The sequence below is a fragment of the Chenopodium quinoa genome, unplaced genomic scaffold, assembly GCF_001683475.1.
Source record: "Chenopodium quinoa cultivar QQ74 unplaced genomic scaffold, ASM168347v1, whole genome shotgun sequence".
Lineage (NCBI taxonomy): Eukaryota > Viridiplantae > Streptophyta > Magnoliopsida > Caryophyllales > Amaranthaceae > Chenopodium > Chenopodium quinoa.
The window spans coordinates 27,810-48,230 of NW_018743159.1; the positions used below are offsets into that span (position 1 = coordinate 27,810).

At 35.0% G+C, this 20,421-nt stretch overlaps 1 protein-coding gene across 1 annotated transcript; it reads right to left on the reverse strand.

Annotated features, from left to right (window-relative positions):
• Nucleotides 1–10,900: 10,900 nt before the first annotated feature.
• On the reverse strand, nucleotides 10,901–13,769 carry LOC110732170 (protein FAR-RED IMPAIRED RESPONSE 1-like). The gene is made up of 5 exons (XM_021912079.1): nucleotides 13,632–13,769; nucleotides 12,187–13,253; nucleotides 11,979–12,058; nucleotides 11,675–11,708; nucleotides 10,901–11,633 (listed from the first exon to the last, which is right to left on the reverse strand). Exons 1-5 carry the CDS (start codon nucleotides 13,767–13,769, stop codon nucleotides 10,901–10,903), a joined length of 2,052 nt encoding a protein of 683 aa, XP_021767771.1.
• Nucleotides 13,770–20,421: the final 6,652 nt, after the last annotated feature.

The window sequence follows — 20,421 nt, forward strand, 5'->3', positions numbered from 1 at the left end:
TTGAAAATTAAATAAAGATACTAACGATAATTGAAATGATATTACTACCTTTGTTTCTTTTTATTTGCAACAAATAAATTTTAAATTTCTCACATAAAATACCCCTTTATTGTAAATAAAAGAAAAACAGTATTATTATTATTATTTTTTAGCAACACTATTCAATCTTGGACTTCTTGGTATCAATTTCCAAATATAATAATGAATTATTTATTAGTTAAATTACACTTTATTTTATTAAAACAATTTAGAATATGTACAAAATCGTGAAATATAGATAAGATTATTTAATTTTAAGGGGCAAAAAGTGGGGAGCACTAAACTACACCTTTTCAACACAGCACACAGAATCTTCTTCGAAGCATTGAAAATTTTGTAAAATCTTTGAATCAGTACTACTTACCAGAGGGCTTCCAAAGGGAGGTCTGATATATACGTGCAAATACATATCAAAGGGTAAATTTGTCAATTCGCTTGGAATTTGAAATTTTTGACTCAGCAGCCCCGTTCTGCAACTCGATTTCCCGTTTTGTACTATTTTAATTTTTTATTGTCTTGTTTGTCTCGATCTCATCTCTGTCCTCCTTCCTTTCTCTCCTCATTTCAAATTAGTTTTTTGGTTTTCCCCTTCTCTCTCTCTCTCTCCTCATTTCAATGTTGTTTTTTGTTTCGTCTTCTTCACCCGTAGTTGTGTTAAATTGAGATTTCCGAAACTTCTATTCCACAAATAAGTTAAAAAATAATTATTTGAAGGCGATTTTATTTTATGCGTGGTGGTTGAAGTTGTTCGGCGTTGTATCTTGGTCGGCGTTGTATCGAGTTCCCCGGAGTCTGCGAGTCGTTGTGTTTGAAGCCTTATTTTGTGTTAATCAAGGTTAGTTCAATTTATGGGTTCAATTGAATTGTGCATGTTTAATTTTTATTGGATTCAATTAAACTACCATGTTAATGGCGAAGATTAGGGTTCAGTATAAGGTAATTGTTATCCTCTTGAATTAGGCTTAATTGTTTATGAATGTGTGTTTTGTAATCGTAATCGCAATTTATTGAAGTTTGATTTTTGGGTATTTGTTATCCTCTTGTATTAGGTGTTATAATAAGGTCGAATATCAGGAGTATAAGGTCGAATTTGAAGAGGTTAGAAGTTGTAATTTGGGCATGAATATGGTAGTTTAAAAGGGTTGAATTTGAAGAATTGAATAGTTCGATATTTGGTGTTTATTTTTGTGTGTATGTAAAAAAGGTCGAATATGTAGAGGTTTGAAGTTCAAAATGTGGGTGGTTATGTATTCTGGCTATTTTTAAAATGGTTGAACTTGTAGAATAGAATTGTTTAAAAGTTTTGATTTATGTATGTGAGAGGTTTATTGTGTAAAAGTGGTTGAAGTTTGGGTATGTATGTGTATTTGATTAAAGCATGTGAGCAAAATTTGAGGGAAATTTGAGCAAAATTTGTCTCTGTATTTAGTGTTAAATTTGTTTTGTTTTACATGTTTTGGGACTTTTTTATATGATAGAAAGAGGAATAAAGGGATGAGGAAGTCAGTAGTGCGAGCAATCGGCTGGAAGAAGGGATTGGTGAGTTGTTTATCTGTGTATCATTTTAATTATGTCATATGTGAAAGGCTGTTTGTTTTGATCTTCTAAAATTGTGGTGTTGTCTGTTGTCAAGGGTCCTTCAAAGTGTAATTCTACTGCTGTAAAGAGTGGTGCGCGTAAGGGTGGTGGTGTAAAGGGTGGTGGTGTAAAGGTTGTTAATAAATCCGAGGTGGTTGATAGGAAAGTGAAAGGTAAAGGAAGGCAGAAAGTAAGTGATGATGATGAGGACTATCAAGTTGAGGATGAAGATGATGAAGTTATGGAGGAAGATGATTACTGTGATGAAGAAGGACAGTCAGCAAGTAGTGATGATTTTATGGAGAACCTGATGATGGAGTACATGAAGTTGAAGTCTAGGAAGAGGAAAGGGAAATTGGAACAAAGTGTGTACAGGAAGCAGAGCAAAAGGTAAAATATATTAGGGGTTATTTTTATATGTGATTAGTTCTGTTTTAAGGTAAAGGTAAGCTTGTGATTTATGGGTGGTGTGTATTGTTTTTGATTTCTTTGTTAGGTACCAAAACTTGAAGGGCATAAAGTTTTGAGTAAAGGGGAGGTTCTAAAGACTCACCATGTCAATGTAGGGAAGGTAATGGATCTTGAATTTGGTTGTTTAATAGTGTGTTATTTGGTATTTGGATTTTGTGAATAGAAAGTGTCGACCCTTTATTTTTCTTGTTTGGATGTTCCTTTTTTAAGTATTATTTGTTACATGTGAACAGTATCCGAACATTGTCTGCCGTGTTGAATCATTTTGTGATTCTGTGAAGTTGTTTGATTCGAGGAGGAAACAATTAGTAGAGCAAATGGGGTTTGGTGGATTGCTTGAGTTGGATATGGATAATATCCCTCGGCAGTTCTGCTACTGGCTTATGGCTAGAGTACTTGAAGATAGGACAATGGTGTTTGGTGAAGGGGAAGTGTTGCCGTTGTGTGCGAGTCAAGTTAGAGCGGTGTTAGGCATTCCGATGGGTTCGAAACCTGTGCCAATGGACATAGGTGAGGATGAAGACAAGATAATGTTGGTTAAATCCTTGTATGATGTGTATGGTGTGGGGCCGAAGCAAGAAACCATATCTTTGAAAAGGGTGTCTGAGGTTTTATGCCCTGTTGATAGTGAGAACAATCATGTTCCTCTGGTGACAGAAAGTGATGAGGAGGAGTTTATGGTAGCTTTCTTGATTGTTGTCCTAGGAAAACTTCTATGCACAACGACGAACTCGTCAAATTTGGCTGCCTCTCTTATTCCGTCGTTGACAGTGGCAACACAAGCTAGTGAATATGATTGGTGCACATTCACTATGGACTGGCTTTGTGACTCTGCGCACCGTTTTCAAGCAAAGTTTCTGCGTGATGGGTTTAGGTCTGGATCAGGAGGTAGCTTTCTTTTTGTGATGGTGAGTTTGTAGGTTTTGTTTATCTATTATAATTATGTGTTTATGATTATGATTATAGTTGATGTTGAGTATGAACACAACTGTCTCTGTTTTTGTAGATATTCTATCTAGATCATTTGCATAGGAGACCCTTGCAATGGGGGGTGTTCCCTAGGGTGAAGGTGTGGAATTCTTCTCAGATAAAGGCTGCCTTGATGGAAGACAAGATTAGCCGCGATGAATATGGAAAGCTGCTGATATAATGTCCCATTTATTAATAGTTTAATGAATATCTTTATTATTTTTAATTATGAGGTCATTATGTCATGAACTTGTGTTTTGCGTAGGCCTTGGACATAGCTTATGGAGAGGAGCATCCTCTTGATCCAAGGGATAAAGAGTTTATGAGAAGACCTGTGACTGCCGGAACTGCAACACTGGCAAGTCATAATCAGGAAAAGGAAAGGGAAAAGGTGGATGATGTTGTGGCAGTAGTGTTGGATAAGGTATAAATTTGTTTAACAATCAGCAAACATGCTTTAGCGACGTGTTTTTGAATTATATTAGCTTTTATTGGTTGTAATGTTGGTTGTAATGTTGTAGGTGATGGAGAAGTTGACCCCAAGGTTGGAGACCTTTGTAGAGGGTGTAGTAGGAAGAGCTTTCAGTTCCTTTGTCACGAAAATGACTACACAGCACAATGTCGGAAATGGTACTGTTGATTTCTGTTCAACTGATAGCCACTTAGCTACGGGGAGTACAGGTGGTGTGATTCCTCCAAATCGGAAACCTGCTGAGAAAATAGTACCGGCTGCTTGCACGGGTGACAATATGGAGGTGGAGGATGAACAAAGGACATGTAAGCTAACTGTGCTGGACAAGAGGGTGCTGAACTTTGTTCGCGGGTGGAAGGAGTTGAAGAATGAAAATGCGTGAGTGTTACAATGTAATGGAATTAATTTATTGAATGTATGTTATTTATAGTATTTAGTTATTTGTGGTTAATTTTGCAGGGCCGGTCCTTCGATAATTGAGTGTGATGGCATGGATGCATCACAAAGGGATTGTTACCGTGTTCTATCCCGAGGAGCCGGGTTGGAAACCAGCATGTGAGGATGGCATCTGTGTTGTATACCAAAACCTGGTCAGAACAACACACTATGAAGAGGGTTCTCCTTGATCCATCGTACTCGGTGAGGAAAGGTGACAGTGTATGTGTGTCATTGTTGATGGAGTGTCTATTTCTCATTCTTTCGTAACATTTGTGTTTCGCAGCATTTTGTGTGCCTTGGACAAGGTGATTTCAAGGAGTTGGGGCAGAAGTACGCAAAGTTCCTTCTAAGCTTTGAACTAAGCCAAATTCAAAGTGTTAGTTGCTTTTTGCCTCTGTTTGTAGTGTAGTTTTAGTGTATTAGTGTAGTTTTAGTGTCTTATGGTTGTTTGTATTATGGGGAAATGTATTATGGTTGTTTGTCCCTGTTCTTGTAGGTTGTTAATTAGGTTTATTTGGCAACAGGTGTTTGTCCCTGTCCTAGATACAGAGGAGAAAGATGCGGAACACTGGTTTTGTCTTGCTTTGGATATGAAAGGTCAGCGTATTTGGATGATTGATTCAATGTACGATGATGCGTACGAAAGACATGAAAAGAATGTGAATAAGCTGGTAATTGTTGTGTTTGTTGTTTTCATATATTGTTGTCTTAGTTTATGTTGGTTAAACTACTAGTTTTTAATACTTCTGTTTTCCTTCTCTGCAGATTGAGGCTTTAGGGGAACTGTTCCAACTTAGTGATCCCACCTGGGATGAGGGGACAATTTCTACTTGGGGCCGGGATTCTTTCCCCGTAACACAACCTGACACGTATGTAATCTTAGAAGTTGTGGTATGATTTGGTAACTTTAACTAGTGTTAGCCTTATTGATGTTGGCATTTCATTAGGTGCTCGTGTGGTGCAATTATGCTAGCTGCTATCAAACACTGTGTAAGAAGCTTTGATGTTGCCTTTCACATGGTGAGTATTGTGGGTTATGATTTCAGGAGTATGTAACCCGTCTGTTTTCCTAATCAAATAATATGTGCTATTATTTCAGGACAAGATTCACACCTTGAGGCAGAACTTGTTTCCGTCTGATGTAAACAATGATCTGAACCAGATGAAGCCAAAGTTGGAGGATGTTCTGCCTAAAGAACGTCGAGGGAGTCGTAGGGGCAGTTCGCACATGACCAACTAGTGTTTTTAGGCGTTTGATTTCAAATTTTCTGAAAAATATTGGTTAACCTGAATTGTGTTTTGGTTACTCAGAATTTGGTACTGAAAATACTGTGCTAGGCAGTAGCAGTGTTTTTCTTAATTAACTATGCAAACGAGAACATCATGTATTATTCTTAATTTTGAACATACTAGAATTCCTAGAACTTTTCTACTACTGAATTCAAAAGAAATTAGAACACAACATAGTTATATGCTATATTAGATAATACCCCTAAAGTTTATTCAACAGAACTCGAAACTTGATTCCGAGGTCCATCCAAACCCTTCTGCCGAGGTATTAGTGTTTGAGTTGGTTTCGAACAGGTATCGGGCATGCTGAATGCGGTTCACATAGGCACTGGGGTAGTCGGTGTATTGAAATGGTCGAGCTATATTAATAGACATGTTTTCATCTTCTTGTAATCCATTTTCAGCTAGCATTGTCCTTCTGAACCAAACCAATTGCTCGGTATCATTCTCCATTTTCTTAAGGGGGTCTTCTTTTGAGTATTGCAGCCACTTCCAAGTAACTTTGATGTCACCCCCCTTTGGTGTTGTAAATTTTTTCCCAAGTAGCACAATTCCCCATTCCTCTCCCTTTCCCACAGCTTCATCAACCTCCAGCCACCAATCTTCTAGGTAAGCAAAAAACTCGAAAAACTTTTTAAGGTAGATGTGGTAATTAGGGAATGCATATGACTCCGCTAATGATCTTCTTAAAGTGCGCAAGTTGAAACAGACGACTATCTTTGCCACATCTACCAAATAATACATGAAACAATACGCTTCTTTTCGAAAGTACCTAGCCCGCCCTACTCTAAACAATGTTAGGAAAGGGTATTCGGGGTGGAAATCTATTCCCTTAACAGGGTCGTGTAAACCCCCTCTAGCAATGGTTGCCAACTGATGACTGAACATTAATTCCTTGCTACGCCTAGGCATATACATATCCCAAATGATACCATTGGGATCTTGATGTCCAGCGTTTTTCAACTTGCGTACTTTCCTTAGCACTCTCTTACGTCGTCTTTCAGATTCTCTATTACCTGCATGACCAACAGACACTTCAATCAATTATTGTAGTAGGACTATACACTCTTCTAATAGTACTTTATATTCATGCAAATTTTCATGTCATTGAGAGGACAATAACTCTTGCTCACACATAAATATATCACGCATGGTGACATTAGAATTGGTGACAATACAAACAGAATAGTAGTTGAAGCATTAGAATTGCTAATAGAATTCACTTACAATGATTTTAGTTTTGCTGGGAATTGTGTGTTGTACTAAGATTACTACTCATTAGTTTAGAACAAATAAATTCATCATTTTTGAACAAATAAAGCGTTAGCAATAACAAATAGAAAGTAAACAGTCAAAAGGAATACACACAAAAACTTAATTTCATGAGTTAACTATGATACCTCTATTCGCCATTGCCAATGGTGCAGGGTTGAGACCTTTTAGTTTAGTTTATGGGGGAATTGGTGATTTAATTTCAGTGTGTTGTTGACTATTATATAACAACCCAACACCAATGGTTGCATTTACTTTGATAGTGCAATTCAGCTGTAACATAAATGAGTCTTACCTTCCTAAATGTGTTCAACTAATGTGAGAAATGCATTGAGCCTAACACCAAATTTGTACTGTCATTGCAGGTGTATTGTCTTGTCAATAAGAAACTTTGCTTCTGAAGTTGAACAAAACTAGCTTCCTAGATGTACTTCCTTTCTTTATTTTATATTTAAAATTAGAATTCCTCTGTGATTGAAGATCTCATGGGATTTTTTTCCCCTTTTTTCCCAGTATTAATTATGTTATTGTGGATTGAATTTTAAACTACTCCTTCCTCTCATTTGTTCCTAAGTCCTTCCTTTACAGTCCTTCCTTTACAGTCACCATGTCAAGCTCACAAAACTTATCAAGAAGGGCTTGGGGAAGGCCGGTATTACCACACCCCACCACACCTGTCATGTACTTCCGGCCATTCGCCACCACTACCACCCCTGAACTTGATTTCAACTCCACTCCATACTTTGCTACCCATGAGTACTACACAGACGGAATATGTATGCCTTCTTCCTTTCTTCGTGATCAACTATCCACCTCTCTTGACTTAATGACAACCACTTACATTCCAAAAAGTTTTATGCAACTTTCTTTGAAATCCCTCTCCCATATATTTGAAGAGAGCACAAAAATCTGTGGGCGGGAAAGTATTACCAAAACTCCCGCCTTTATAAATCGAAATTAATTGCAGTTGTATACCTCCAGTAGTAATTTAACTACAACCAATGGTACTATAATTACTCTGAATAAGTAACATTGGTACAACCCCTAACTGTACATAAACAGATTACAACGGTTTATATTTACTAGCAGTGGTACTAATATTGTGACAACTGTAGTTAATAAGTAAGACAAATGATCTTAGGACAATGGACAAAGTATGCTCTACAACGGTTTATATTTACTTTCAGTGGTACTAATATCTAATATTGTGACAACTGCAGTTAATAAGTAAGACAAATGATCTTAGGACAATGGACAAAGTATGCTCTACAACGGTTTATATTTACTTGCAGTGGTACTAATATTGTGACAACTGTAGTTAATAAGTACGACAAATGATCTTACGACAATGGACAATGTATGCACTATAAGAAATTGGGTGTAACACCAACCTTCATGCATGGGAAGATGTATTGATATGGTGTTAAGGCATTTAGCAATGGTATATCTTATGAAGAAATGCGGTTAATAGAAAATGGATCTCCGATAAAGACGGTTAATAGAAAATCAAGCTACAATTGGAGTTCTCTGCTAATGATGGTATTACGATTAACAAAAAATGACAAACTATTTTCGGTATATGTGCATAACAAAATCACTACCTAACAAAGATAAACCTAACTACACCACTACTATGTAGACGAACAAGCAAGGGTCGGATCCCAAGAACATATGGTTCAACCAATTAAATAGTCCCAAGAACATATGGTTCAACCAAGTAACAAAATAAAATGAATGAGAATCAATAACTAAAGAACTAATTAAAACGATTAAATGAAAACAATATGACAAATCAATGCTAAAAACATCCAAGATCAAGCTTCACCACGAATACAATTAATGCAATAGTCATTCAGGCGCAATGTAAGACTTATCATTTCACAACAAAATTAGAAGTCAGTTCTCCAATAAACATGATAGTTTTCATCATCAAATGGAACGCGAACATAATTTGGTATCTGAATATTTTGTATTTTTAGGGACTTTCAAATTGGGGTAAAATCATCTCAAGTAATGCCAATAATTTACTACAACACAGCAACACAACACAGCTAGAGATGGAGAAGCATGAATATAGTTCTAGTAGTACCCTACAAAGTTTTAATGGACTACATGACTATTCCTGTTCATAGTTAAAGTCAATACAAGTTGGATTTTTTGGTATTCCAGTGGTTCTTTTCCTCTCCCCAGCGTACTTGTGTAACTTATGAAAATAAAACCCTAAACCCTAACCAACCCTAAACCCTAGACCCTAACCCATAACCCTAAACAGAGTAATAGTACCCTACATGCAGTTAACGATACTTTTGTTATATACAGATAAACATTTACCTAGTGAAAGCTTTGTAACTGTAGTGGTATAACCGTAAATTACAGTAATGTTAAAATAGGCCCAGTAACATATGGATGAATTGCTCATATAAGTATATAACAAGACAAAAAAAACGCGAAATAGGTTTGAATGGGTACAATACCTTCACAATAACTACATAATATGTCCTAAATGTTAGATTTAAATTAGTTTGTAAATCAGTTAGGTTGTAACGGAAATACAATTATGTAATAATGAACAAATACAATATATGTTAGTATAAACAACAAGTGCAAATACAAACAACAAGTGCAAATACAAACAAACACTATATTTGAGTATCAATTTCTCAGGTGTAAAATTGTTAAAATCATTTCTTTGGTACTAATCAGTTAGTCCCCATAACTAAGTGTACAAGTACTAATCCAAAGGAAGCCAAAAGGTTATTTATTAACATCCACTATATAAGGTGAGTATAATTAGTAACACAATCAAATGGTACCCTTCTCAATCTCAGTTGAACCCTTCATCATGGTAGTATAACTTACAAAGGTTATTTACATTAATAGTAAACTTAATTAAATAATACCCTTCTCAATCTCAGTTGAACCCTTTACCGTCTGTATATTCAGGTGGTACCAATTTCCTTTTCAGTTGTACCCTCTGCATGTAAAGCAGGACAGGTATATGACAAATATTTTTCCATGATAGTTTACTATAACAATAGTTTATTCCGTTTCCATGCTAGTGGTACCCTTCTCCTTTTCAATTGTACTCTTTGGTGGTTTAGTATAACAAAAGTTTATTCCATGCTAAGTGGTACCCTTATCTGTTCCGGTTGAACCCTTTGCATTTTCAGTACAACCGATTTTATTCATTCCAACTGTAATCTTTTTCTCGAATGTAAATATACACGATCAACATAATGTGCACACACACACCCTCGCAAAAAAAAAAGGCTTTGATCTTTTAGATAAAAAAAGAAATAAATGTTAGACAATTCTTACACCCAATTTTATCCATTTCGAGGCACCGATTTTATTCATATAGTTAGAGGGTTTGATCTTTTACATCAAAAAACAACTAAATGTGCACACACACACCCTCGCAAAAAAGGGGATCAATGTACTACATATCACAAATACATAATGTCATCCTCCAAAAAAAATACCCTAGGTGCTAACATAAAAGTTCTATTACACATGAGCAAAATAATTACACCATTTTCTTCATGTATTGCATTTCATCATTACGATTTCACTACTTTGCAGACATCGTCACTTGGGTATTGGCTGTACCATTAGCGTGTTGGTTAGTGTCGTTAGGACGAATACGGAGTTCATGAGGATGCTGGTTTGGATGTAGATATTGATGGTGGTAAGCCTGAACATACTGCTGATGGTGGTAAGGACCAAAGGGTAGGAACACAGGCTTAGGAGCAATGGGTCTGTAATTTCCGGAAGCAGGTGCTGTTGCAGAATTAGGGGTACTAGGGGTCGCCACCGCCTCTGTACATGGAATGACTGGTCTGTAGTGATGATGGTAAACAGATTGTCCATCAGTCCCCGACATGTTGGCTGATGGAGTATGGGGGGTATTTGCACTTGGCACACCAGTGAAATACCCTATTGATCCATCAGCATCCACCATCTGGATGCATCCTAGAGTGGGGGCTGTAAGGAAACACAAAACCGTGTGGTGGACCCATCTACAATAGACAAAACAAGACACACCAACAAAACACACCATAAAACACAAACCCATTGCAAACTATCAAACAACCATAAAAAAACTTAAAATACTAAACGGAAGATAACCTGGGAATATGAAGGTGTAGCATATGAAGGTGTACACTGTGAATCATTTTCAACCTCTGAGGATTTTTTTGTATTTCTCTTGTTGTTTGTCTTACCCCCTTTTGTAGACTTCTCAACACAAGAAGGGAATCTCACAGCAGTTGTTCTGTGAGCAGGCCTCTTTGGCATTGGGGGATCCTTTGGTACCTCAGAGCAGCTACCTTGTCTCTGTGTGGAAGGGGTAACAGGAGTTCCCTTCTCCCATCATCCTTCTCCTTGTGCGTTACTACCATTGATCATCGATAGCTTTTCATCCACTTGAATTTCTAATAATTGCAGGCTTTGGATCACTAGATCAGTTGTGGTTTTATAAACACAGGCCTTCGTGCTAAGTGAACCAAACTTGACCATCATTTTATCATACCTACAAACCTCGTCAGTCTTGTTTGGGTCATGGTAAGCAACCTTAACCCTTGTGTGCTTCCTAATCACATCTTTCCTCCAACGCCTAAGAATGAATTTGTCAGGTATCTCATAGTGATCATTCAGCTCGTAAACCTTGATGATGTGACGACAAATAATACCGTGGCATTCAAAGTGCTTGCAGTCGCAACTAGCTTCTTTAGAAACACAATCGAAGGTTGTTTTGTATCTCCGCTTCCGCTTTGAAGGTTTCTCCTTCGTACAGTTTTTCGGCTTGTACCAAACTCTATCCTCAACAACATGCTCAATGATACTCTCAGAAACAAGTCCTTTTTCAATTCGACTAACATAAAGGGACCGGCTACATTCACGCTGGACTTCTTTAAATTTTGCATCGGTATAGATATTCTGGAATATAAGCTCAACTGGGAAGTCACTGTAAGCCTTCCTCACATATCTCGCATTGTTATCATCAGCTTTCTTTTCAGCTGTAGCTCTAACCTCAAGAGCCTCAACGTAACGCTCAACAAATTCATGCAGCAGGGTGTGTCTACTTAGATATCCATCAAAGAAGCTGTGAATGCTTTCCCAGCCCAAAACAAATGCTTGACAAACGCTGGAACCCACATTGCTTGTTCTTCATACAAGCCTGACAAACAGCAATTATAATTACTAAAATTACATTAAAACCAGACATACTTGCTGCAAAATTGATGACTCCAAAAATTAAAAATATAAAAATGACAAAATCAGCATTTCATATTACAAAACACCAACACAAACATTTTGCTCGAAGACAACATTTCAAAATACAAAACACCAACACAAAACTAAACTAGAATCAAAATATGTCTCCAATTCAACTAAATTTTAACAGATGAACTAAACTTAGTTTGCAAATACATTCACATTTACTTACCTGCCAACCATTCATCATCTTCAACTTCGAATTTCTTAATAACGTCACGCCAACGTTCTTCATATTCCTCACAATCAAGACTATCATAAATAGCATGCTTCAGCGCCTCCTTCAGCTCCTGGTACTTCTAATGCTTGCCTAACTTCTTTCCAAACTTGTTAATGATGTGCCAAATGCACCATCTATGGGTTGTTCCTTTCATAACAACCTCAGAGCTTTCCTCATTGCCGGATCCTGGTCAGTAAGGATCCCAATAGGTTCTGTGTCGCCCATGCATCGAAGCCAATTTGAGAACACCCATTCAAAAGTCTCAGCATTCTCACGGGTGACAAGCGCACATCCAAAAAGAATGGTTTGCCCATGATGGTTCACTCCTACAAAGTTGCAAAAAGGAAGTTTGTATTCATTAGTCAAATAAGTGGAATCAAATACAACTACATCCCCAAACTCTTCGTAAGCCACCCTACTCCTTGCGTCTACCCACAACACATCCTTAAGCCTTCCTTCTTCATCAACTCGATATGTGTGAAAGAAATTTGAATTGTCATCTACCATTCTCTTAAAGTAAGAAAACATGGCTTTTGCATCACCTTCTTCAAATACCCTTTTCCTTTCCTTAGACACTTCATCATGTAAGTCTTTTTGCTCAAACTGCATCCCCTCCAACCCATTCCTGTGCCGAGCCATACTTCTGTAAATAGTAGAAACTGGCACCCCTGCCCTTCTTTCTTGAAATAGCTGCTTCACAATATGGGGATTTTCCACCAAAAACTTCTTTCGAAATTTACTTATACTCTTCGCTTTACTAGGGGTTGGACTATGCCCATCATGTTCCATTTTTGCCTTTGTTATCTCCCACTGACCTACACCATTCACATGTGCATATACAAACACAGGGCATTCACATTTTTTTGACTTTCGCTTAGGACACAACTCTTCATCCTCACTGATTTGAGCATCTGTGACTAAACCCACTTCACTCTTTTTCCTCTTTCGACCAGGCCTTCCATAGTTTTCACATGTCCACCTACAATTCCTCTTTGCCCCTTTTCCATTATTTGCACCGCTTGCACGCACAACACCAAACCCATTCTGCTGCCCATATTCCCTGAAATACTTATCCACTTCTATCATGGACTCAAAAACCATTCCAATGGATGGAGGTGGCAAAGCAACATCCATCTCCACTTCACCAGCCTCCTCAATCTGAATAATGATGGAGACATTGCCCTTCCCTTTCGTTGGAGTCTTAAAGGACTCCTCCCCTACAATTACCTAGTACACCATAACATAATACATTCACCTCACAAAGGTCAGCATTAAACATTAGGTCTAAAAATTTTGAGCACTTAACAATAACATATACTCACACAACTAGTCGTAATAAGTAAAACGAAAAGTACATGATCATCTAACAGAGAGCACTGACTACAGGGAGGACAATGCAATTCTGAGCAATTACATGACATACCAATACAACCAATCAAGTTACATGTATATATTGCAAATTTCTCATACAACTGCGCAGCACAACGAAGTCAATTATGCAACTTTTCATACGATTGTAAATTTACAAACACTTATTCCCCCTTCCCCCCAATTTTCAGACAAACCCAGAATTACATATCCAAATTTAAGCAATTAAATAGTCACCTGATTTAAAAGCAACTCCAATGCCGCTGCGCAGTCCACTTCTCCACAGTCGTCATCTACGGCCTCTGGGATGCTCGGACCTAACTCACCACCGTTGTTGTACCGCTCGATATCCTCAGTTCTTTCCAGATACTCCATTACACTCCAACTGAGAATACTGTAACTTTTTCTTTATTTTTTAAACTCCATTTTTAAGGTTTTTTGGAGCTCAACAATGGAAGAAAAGTTGGTCAGCTTTTCGACATTAACTTTTGGAGGAAGAAGCTTCTTTTTTTCAAAATTACAGTGGGTCTCTCTCTCAGGAAGTACAACTGGTGGGGAAGGGTGAATTGTTTTTTTTTTAATCAGCTATGGGTCCCACACCGTTACAAGTTTTTTACTATTCCGTTCACCTTTTCCCTCCATTTCCACAAACCGTTACAATAAAGTGGCTCTTTATTTACAATTTTGCCATGTTATGCACTTGCATATACAATATCAAACCTCATTTAGTACTTCCTCCTACTTACCATCTTCATTAGATTGACACGCACTTATAAACTATTGGACATTGCTAATGCTCTTTCAAATATTATTATTAGCTCACACAGCTTCCATAATCTAATAATTTTGCTCCTAATTAATCGTCATTATTTTAATTTTTAAGGTTTTATTATTGTACAATGCAAAACCCAAAAATTAACGTAAGAAAAGAATACATATAAGTTGCTCCCATGGACCTAATTAGAGTATTAATTAGACAAATGCTCTTGACTACCTCTTGTTGAAGTTTAGACAACTTTGCATATTGCCTAAAAAAAATATATATTAATAAGTTGTCTTGTGGGTATTAATTGAACGAGTTGGTCGCGAGCTGAATGTTTAATTTGTTTGACATTGAGTTTAATTTTTTTTTTTAAAAAAAAATTAAGACAACCGAGTTTAACTTTCATTTGAAAGATAATATAGATATAATTTATTTTTTAACATTAATAAAAAGCAACTCTTTTAGAACATTGCTTCTGTAAGTTTCCCTTCTTAGCTCTTAATAGTTAGGGCATGTTCTCTTCAGCTTATTTTCAGTTCAGTTCCTAATTTCCTTCTCTCATAAAATATTAAGTTCAGTTCATTTCGATCAACTCAGTTCAATAAATAAGAACATACCCTTAGCTTCCTGGACACGACTTAAAACATTTTTGTAGATATTGAAACAAATCGAGCAAAAGGGAAATTCCCTGTTTTTCATGGTGAGAAACGAAATTTGTTTCTCATGGGGGCATTTTTGTGAATAAATCAACAACTTTAATTGAATAAAGTTATTGCTGGTTTATTTACGAAAATATTATGTGAGAAACAAATTGTTTCTCATCATGAGAAAATGGGGCATCTTCCGAGCAAAATCTAACACGATTGTGATAATATGTGTTCAAAGTTTTAAAATACGGCTCACTAAACGCAATGGGGCAAACAAATAAATAGGGGACAGAGAAACTAATAATTACGTATTGCTAATAATCTTACATTATATGTAAATAATTTCTTTGTAGCTTGACTTAGCAGCAGTTAACACCTACCTGTCTGGGAGAAGTCAACTCAATCATTTACAATAGTTTATCAGAAAAACCTCCCCTTTTTTATTTTTTAAGTTAAGATGATCTGAGTTAGTTACTTATCTCACAAATTTAAAAAGAAAATAGCTGTATTATTTGAAAAAACCACTAGACATATAAATGAACAATGGGAGAAAGAAATATTGGGAAAAAAAGGGAGAGAGAATTAGAAGTAGATAACAATAATATATAGAAAAAATTTTGGGAGTAAAAATGAACAATTTTTGGAAGAGTTCAGTATGTGCAGATAAACTAAGTGATGTTGCTCCAACTTCAATAGATGGAACAAGCCATTATTCGAATGGCATTCTTCCTTCTCTTGGTGCACGTAGCAATCGCCGTAATGCCCTTGGCCGCTTCATTGTTGCCCCTTTTGATCCCCGTTATAGGTACCTCTTCGTTGTTGTTGTTGTCGTCGTTTTTGTGATTTGTAATTTTTTACTTTGCACTTCAATTGAAATTGTTTGCATTTATGTGTATATGAAATTTGACATGAAAAATGGTAATTGCATTGAGTTGATCAAGTATCGTCCGGCTTGTTTAGATTGGAACATTACGTGTATTTCAACACGTACAAAAGCTTGGGTGTTTTGGGTATTTGGGTATGAATTTTATTTTGGATTAAGAAGTCTAAATTCAGGTTTAATTGAGTTTGAGTATGAATTATTTGACCAGCGTGAAAATTATTCCTAATTATAAGATTATCGGGGTATCTCACCATCATAAAAAACACCTGATACGTAAGATGGATCAAAGAGAGAGGGAAATTAAGATATGATCACATGCTTGCAGGGTTTACAATGACTCACAAAAGTAGTCATTTAAAAAGTTATTTTTTTTAAAATTACAAGACGCTATTATTACAATATGATCCTCGTATAGAAATCATTAGGTAAATTTGTAACAATAGGTTTTGTATTATTCAAAACTTAATCATCATTTATTATAGAAAGATAGATAACTGGTTTCTTATTAAGTTGACTTTTTCACCCTAAAAATAATACATGTATAGATGTATTTGCACGCACGTATTTGTATGACTTGAGGAGACTAACCAAGTAGCGATTTTGTGATGTGCAAAGTGATCGACAAAACAGACTTCGATATTAAATTTTAGAAGGCCCAATTTTAGGATATATCTATATTAATTTCATAATTGTTACTCAGTATAAAAATATAAAGGCGGTGTAGTATTTTAGAGTGAGATCATGGGTTCAATACCTTGAACAAACAAAACTGTCTTACAAAGGATCTCATAAATATTACGTCATTCTAAAAAAACACATCTTAATATAAAAGGCTGTTATGCAATTTTGTTTGTGTCTAACGGTGATGTATTAGGACTTCCTACTCTACTAGCCATCTTGATTAAAATTCTTTCAAGTTCCAATGCCTACGAAATTTATGTACTTGTAAATGCCAATTTTTTTTTTGGGTTACGTTGCATGTATACATTTCTACTTTGACATGAATGCATCTAATTCCTAAGAAATTCAATTTTCCATTTTTTTAATTCATCAACCAATTACCAACACAAAATAAACAACTTCTTGTAGATTCAATTCACTATACTGTGTTGCAATAATACACATAATTAATGGGTCAAATAAAAAATCACATGATTATTCCATTTTTTTAATTCATCAACCAATTACCAACACAAAATAAACAACTTCTTGTAGATTCAATTCACTATACTGTGTTGCAATAATACACATAATTAATGGGTCAAATAAAAAAATCACATGATTAGGACTTGGAATTTTCTCGTATTTTAGATTTGTCAAATGAAATTGAAGATGAATAAAACATTCAATGTGCTTTTAAAAATTAAAAAAAAAAATTCTAATTTGTAACACACGCTTTATCCATTTTATTTTACTTACAACACAACCACATGACATACAATATATTAATTTATATGCAGAATACCTAGCTCGACATTAAAATTATTTTGATAATGTCGCTTGTTTACCTTCTCTAAATACATCCTAAAAATACACATCCTAAATTTTATTTCATAAGTAAAAGAAAATAAAAGAAGTAGAAAGTTTAGTACTCCGTACGTTACATTACTTTTTATAAAGAGTTCGTTAACCTTAAACATGGATTCACAATCAATGTATACGATGAACCCATTCAAGCACACACCCTTTACTAGATTAGATTTGGTTTCAATTCAATCTACCTTATCAAATAATAAATCCTTTCATGTTACTTTTAATAGAAGTAGAGATTTAGTAACGGTGTCATTTAATATTACGAAAAATCAACCCAAAAGATATGAGTATTAATAGCTCATCACAAACTCCAAAATTTGGGATCTAGTTCAACTCATATATGCCAGTCCTTAATTGGCCTATGTCTACACTACATATTTTTCTAATAAGAGGAAAGACACTTCTCACCAAACATTAATTGTTTCAATAGTATTTCCACAATACTCCCAATCAATTACAAATACATTTTTTATACTTGCTTAATTATAAATTAATAATAAGCATGCATTTTTATTTATTTTTCTTAACAAAATTATATTACTGAATACAATAATCACAGTTTTTTTCTCCGATTATCAATGAGTAGTTATATCAGTAAGAACTTACAAATTAACGTACGTAACAATTACATTTCACACACATTGACAATAACTCAAATTAGATTCTTTATATCAGTACTTATTATAACGAAAAACACGTGATTTTAAATAAATTCTAGTAAATTATGATTTTGAGTTTTTTTTTTTTTTTTTTTGAAAAGATTATGTTTTCGAGTTTAGAATGGAATCATTACCCAAATAAAATTCGGCTTAATGGAAGCAACATGGAAGTCCATCGATGCCATTATTCTGAGATTCCTCATAATTTCATTTCAACTAAGATAGCCGCCCATTAGACCCCAAGTCAAAAAAATTGATACCCATTTTTTAATTTTTTTTATTATTATTATTATTTCTTAAAAGGCAGCCTTTAATATACCCCATTTAAGGTTATTTTAAGAATAAAACAAAAAAAGTATTTTTCAGACTTAAGTCAAAAAAATAATTCTCTACTTTTCCTACAAAAACAATGCCAGAAAAATGATACTCCGTACCACTGAACTCGGACAGTAGCAATATTGCAGAAAACAGGGTATTTTGAATTACCAAAAAAAAAAAAAAAAAAAAAAAAAACAGAAACAGAGGAGAGAGAAAAAATTGCTAAATTGAGAGATGAAAACATGGTTTAATTCTCCAATTTGTGGTAAAAATATTATGGAAGTTGAAATTGACCCAACTTCAATTGATGGTTCAAGCCATTATAGTCTTTCTAATGGTGTTCTTCCTTCACTTGGAGCTCGTAGCAATCGTGGTGCTTTTCTCCATCGTTCTACTGTTTCACCCTTTAATCATCGTTATAGGTTTAATCTTTAATCTTAATCTTATTTTCTTTGTATAGTTTTGTTGATTTTTAGTATGAAATTTCATCTGGGTTTTGAATTTTTTGAGCATTTGTGTTGTTTTTTGCATGTAATATGTTAGAACTGATCTGGGGTTTTAGAGTAATTTTACTACATTAGTTCAGGTTGTTTGGAATTGAATATTTTTGTGGGTTTTAATTTTCTGTGTGATTTTTGGCTTTTAATTAAGGTTGATGTTATGAGTTATGAATTACTCCGTATGAATTATGCTTATAATTTGGGATTTTAACTAGCTTAATAAAGTTATGAACTCCTGATTTGTGTTAGGGGTAATAAAAAATTAGTATCAAGGTTTGAACCTCTAAAAATGGCTAAGCCTGTTTCAATTTCAAGTCCAAAACAGAAACTAATGGTCAACTTATAAGCTAGTAAATGTTGTAAAATTGGTCAATTGAACTGGGTTTTTTTGAGTCAGTTAGTCTAAGTGATTTGGTCATACTCGGGTGCTAGAAATATCCGGGTTGGGTTTGTAAGTTCTGGGTCAATATTTTTCAGTTTAGTGGTTGAAAGTTTGAAACTAGTATAAAATATAATCTTAATGTATGCTTTTTAGTATGTTGTTATAGATATTCAATGATAGTCATCAAAATTGTCAATTTAAGGCAGCAGATCAAATTTTTGTTCGGGTTACAATCGTGTTTCCCAATTTCAATATGGTTTAGTTTTGGGTCGAGTGATCAGGGTTGGACTAGTTTTGGGTCGAGTGATCAGGGTTGGACTAATTTTGGCAATTAGACTTGTATTTTTATCCTCTTTTATATCATTTATTTAGTTGCTTAGACAATGTATTTTTTGTGGTTTTTGAGAACCTTCACGGGCCATTTAATTGCTTTGATGGATTTTAAAATATGACAATTTGTTTTTTTTTTTTTTTTAAGATAAATGGAATCAGCTTAATTTTTTTTTTTTCTGGAATATATAGTCTTCAAATTGTAGCTATGTTCTAGTTAGATTCTTCTGAATTTGTAGTTCCCAAATTCATAGTGAACACCACAATTTCTACGAGCTCCAAGTGAAGGAAGAACACCATTAGAAAGACTATAATGGCTTGAACCATTATAAATTTTATAATTTTTGTAATACATTCTTAGCTGTTATTACAATATTGCATTGAGAATTGTGAAAAAAGCTAACAAGACAAATAAAAGAAACGGAGGGAGTACAAAGGAAGAAGGGTGCAACTTATGGGATAAATCAGAAGAGCATTAGAAAGTAAAACGAAGTTAATTTTTAAAATGAGCAAGTTTGTTGCATCAATATTGTTACATTTCAATTTAAAATAACCAAAAGTGAAAGAGTACATAGCAATAAGTGTAGGAAAAATAAATTCTAAAAATCTCGACGAGCTCATTATGAACTAGACTTTGGCTGATAGAAAGGGTTCTGGGACTGGTTTTACAACTTTGACTAGGTATCCAGTCCCCTTCACCTCTGTTTTTTAACAATACTCTTTTGGATTTTACAATAACTTTATGTAGCTTAGAATAATTTAATGAGTCAATCCAACATTCCAACCCTTGATCTGCCTGAAGTTGATTTGGTTTAAGCTTGTTTCAAACTTGAGTTTAGCATAATTAACAAGTCCAGTTAAGTTGATCAAAAGGCTAGTTGAACTTGGCCTGTTGTGATCACCAGTATTTGTTGGATTTTGTGACTTCTCATGGAAACTTATCAATGTGTCAATTTAAAATACTTTTTGGAGTTGTAAGAAGCAAGATGTGATATTGTAAAGCGAGGGAAAA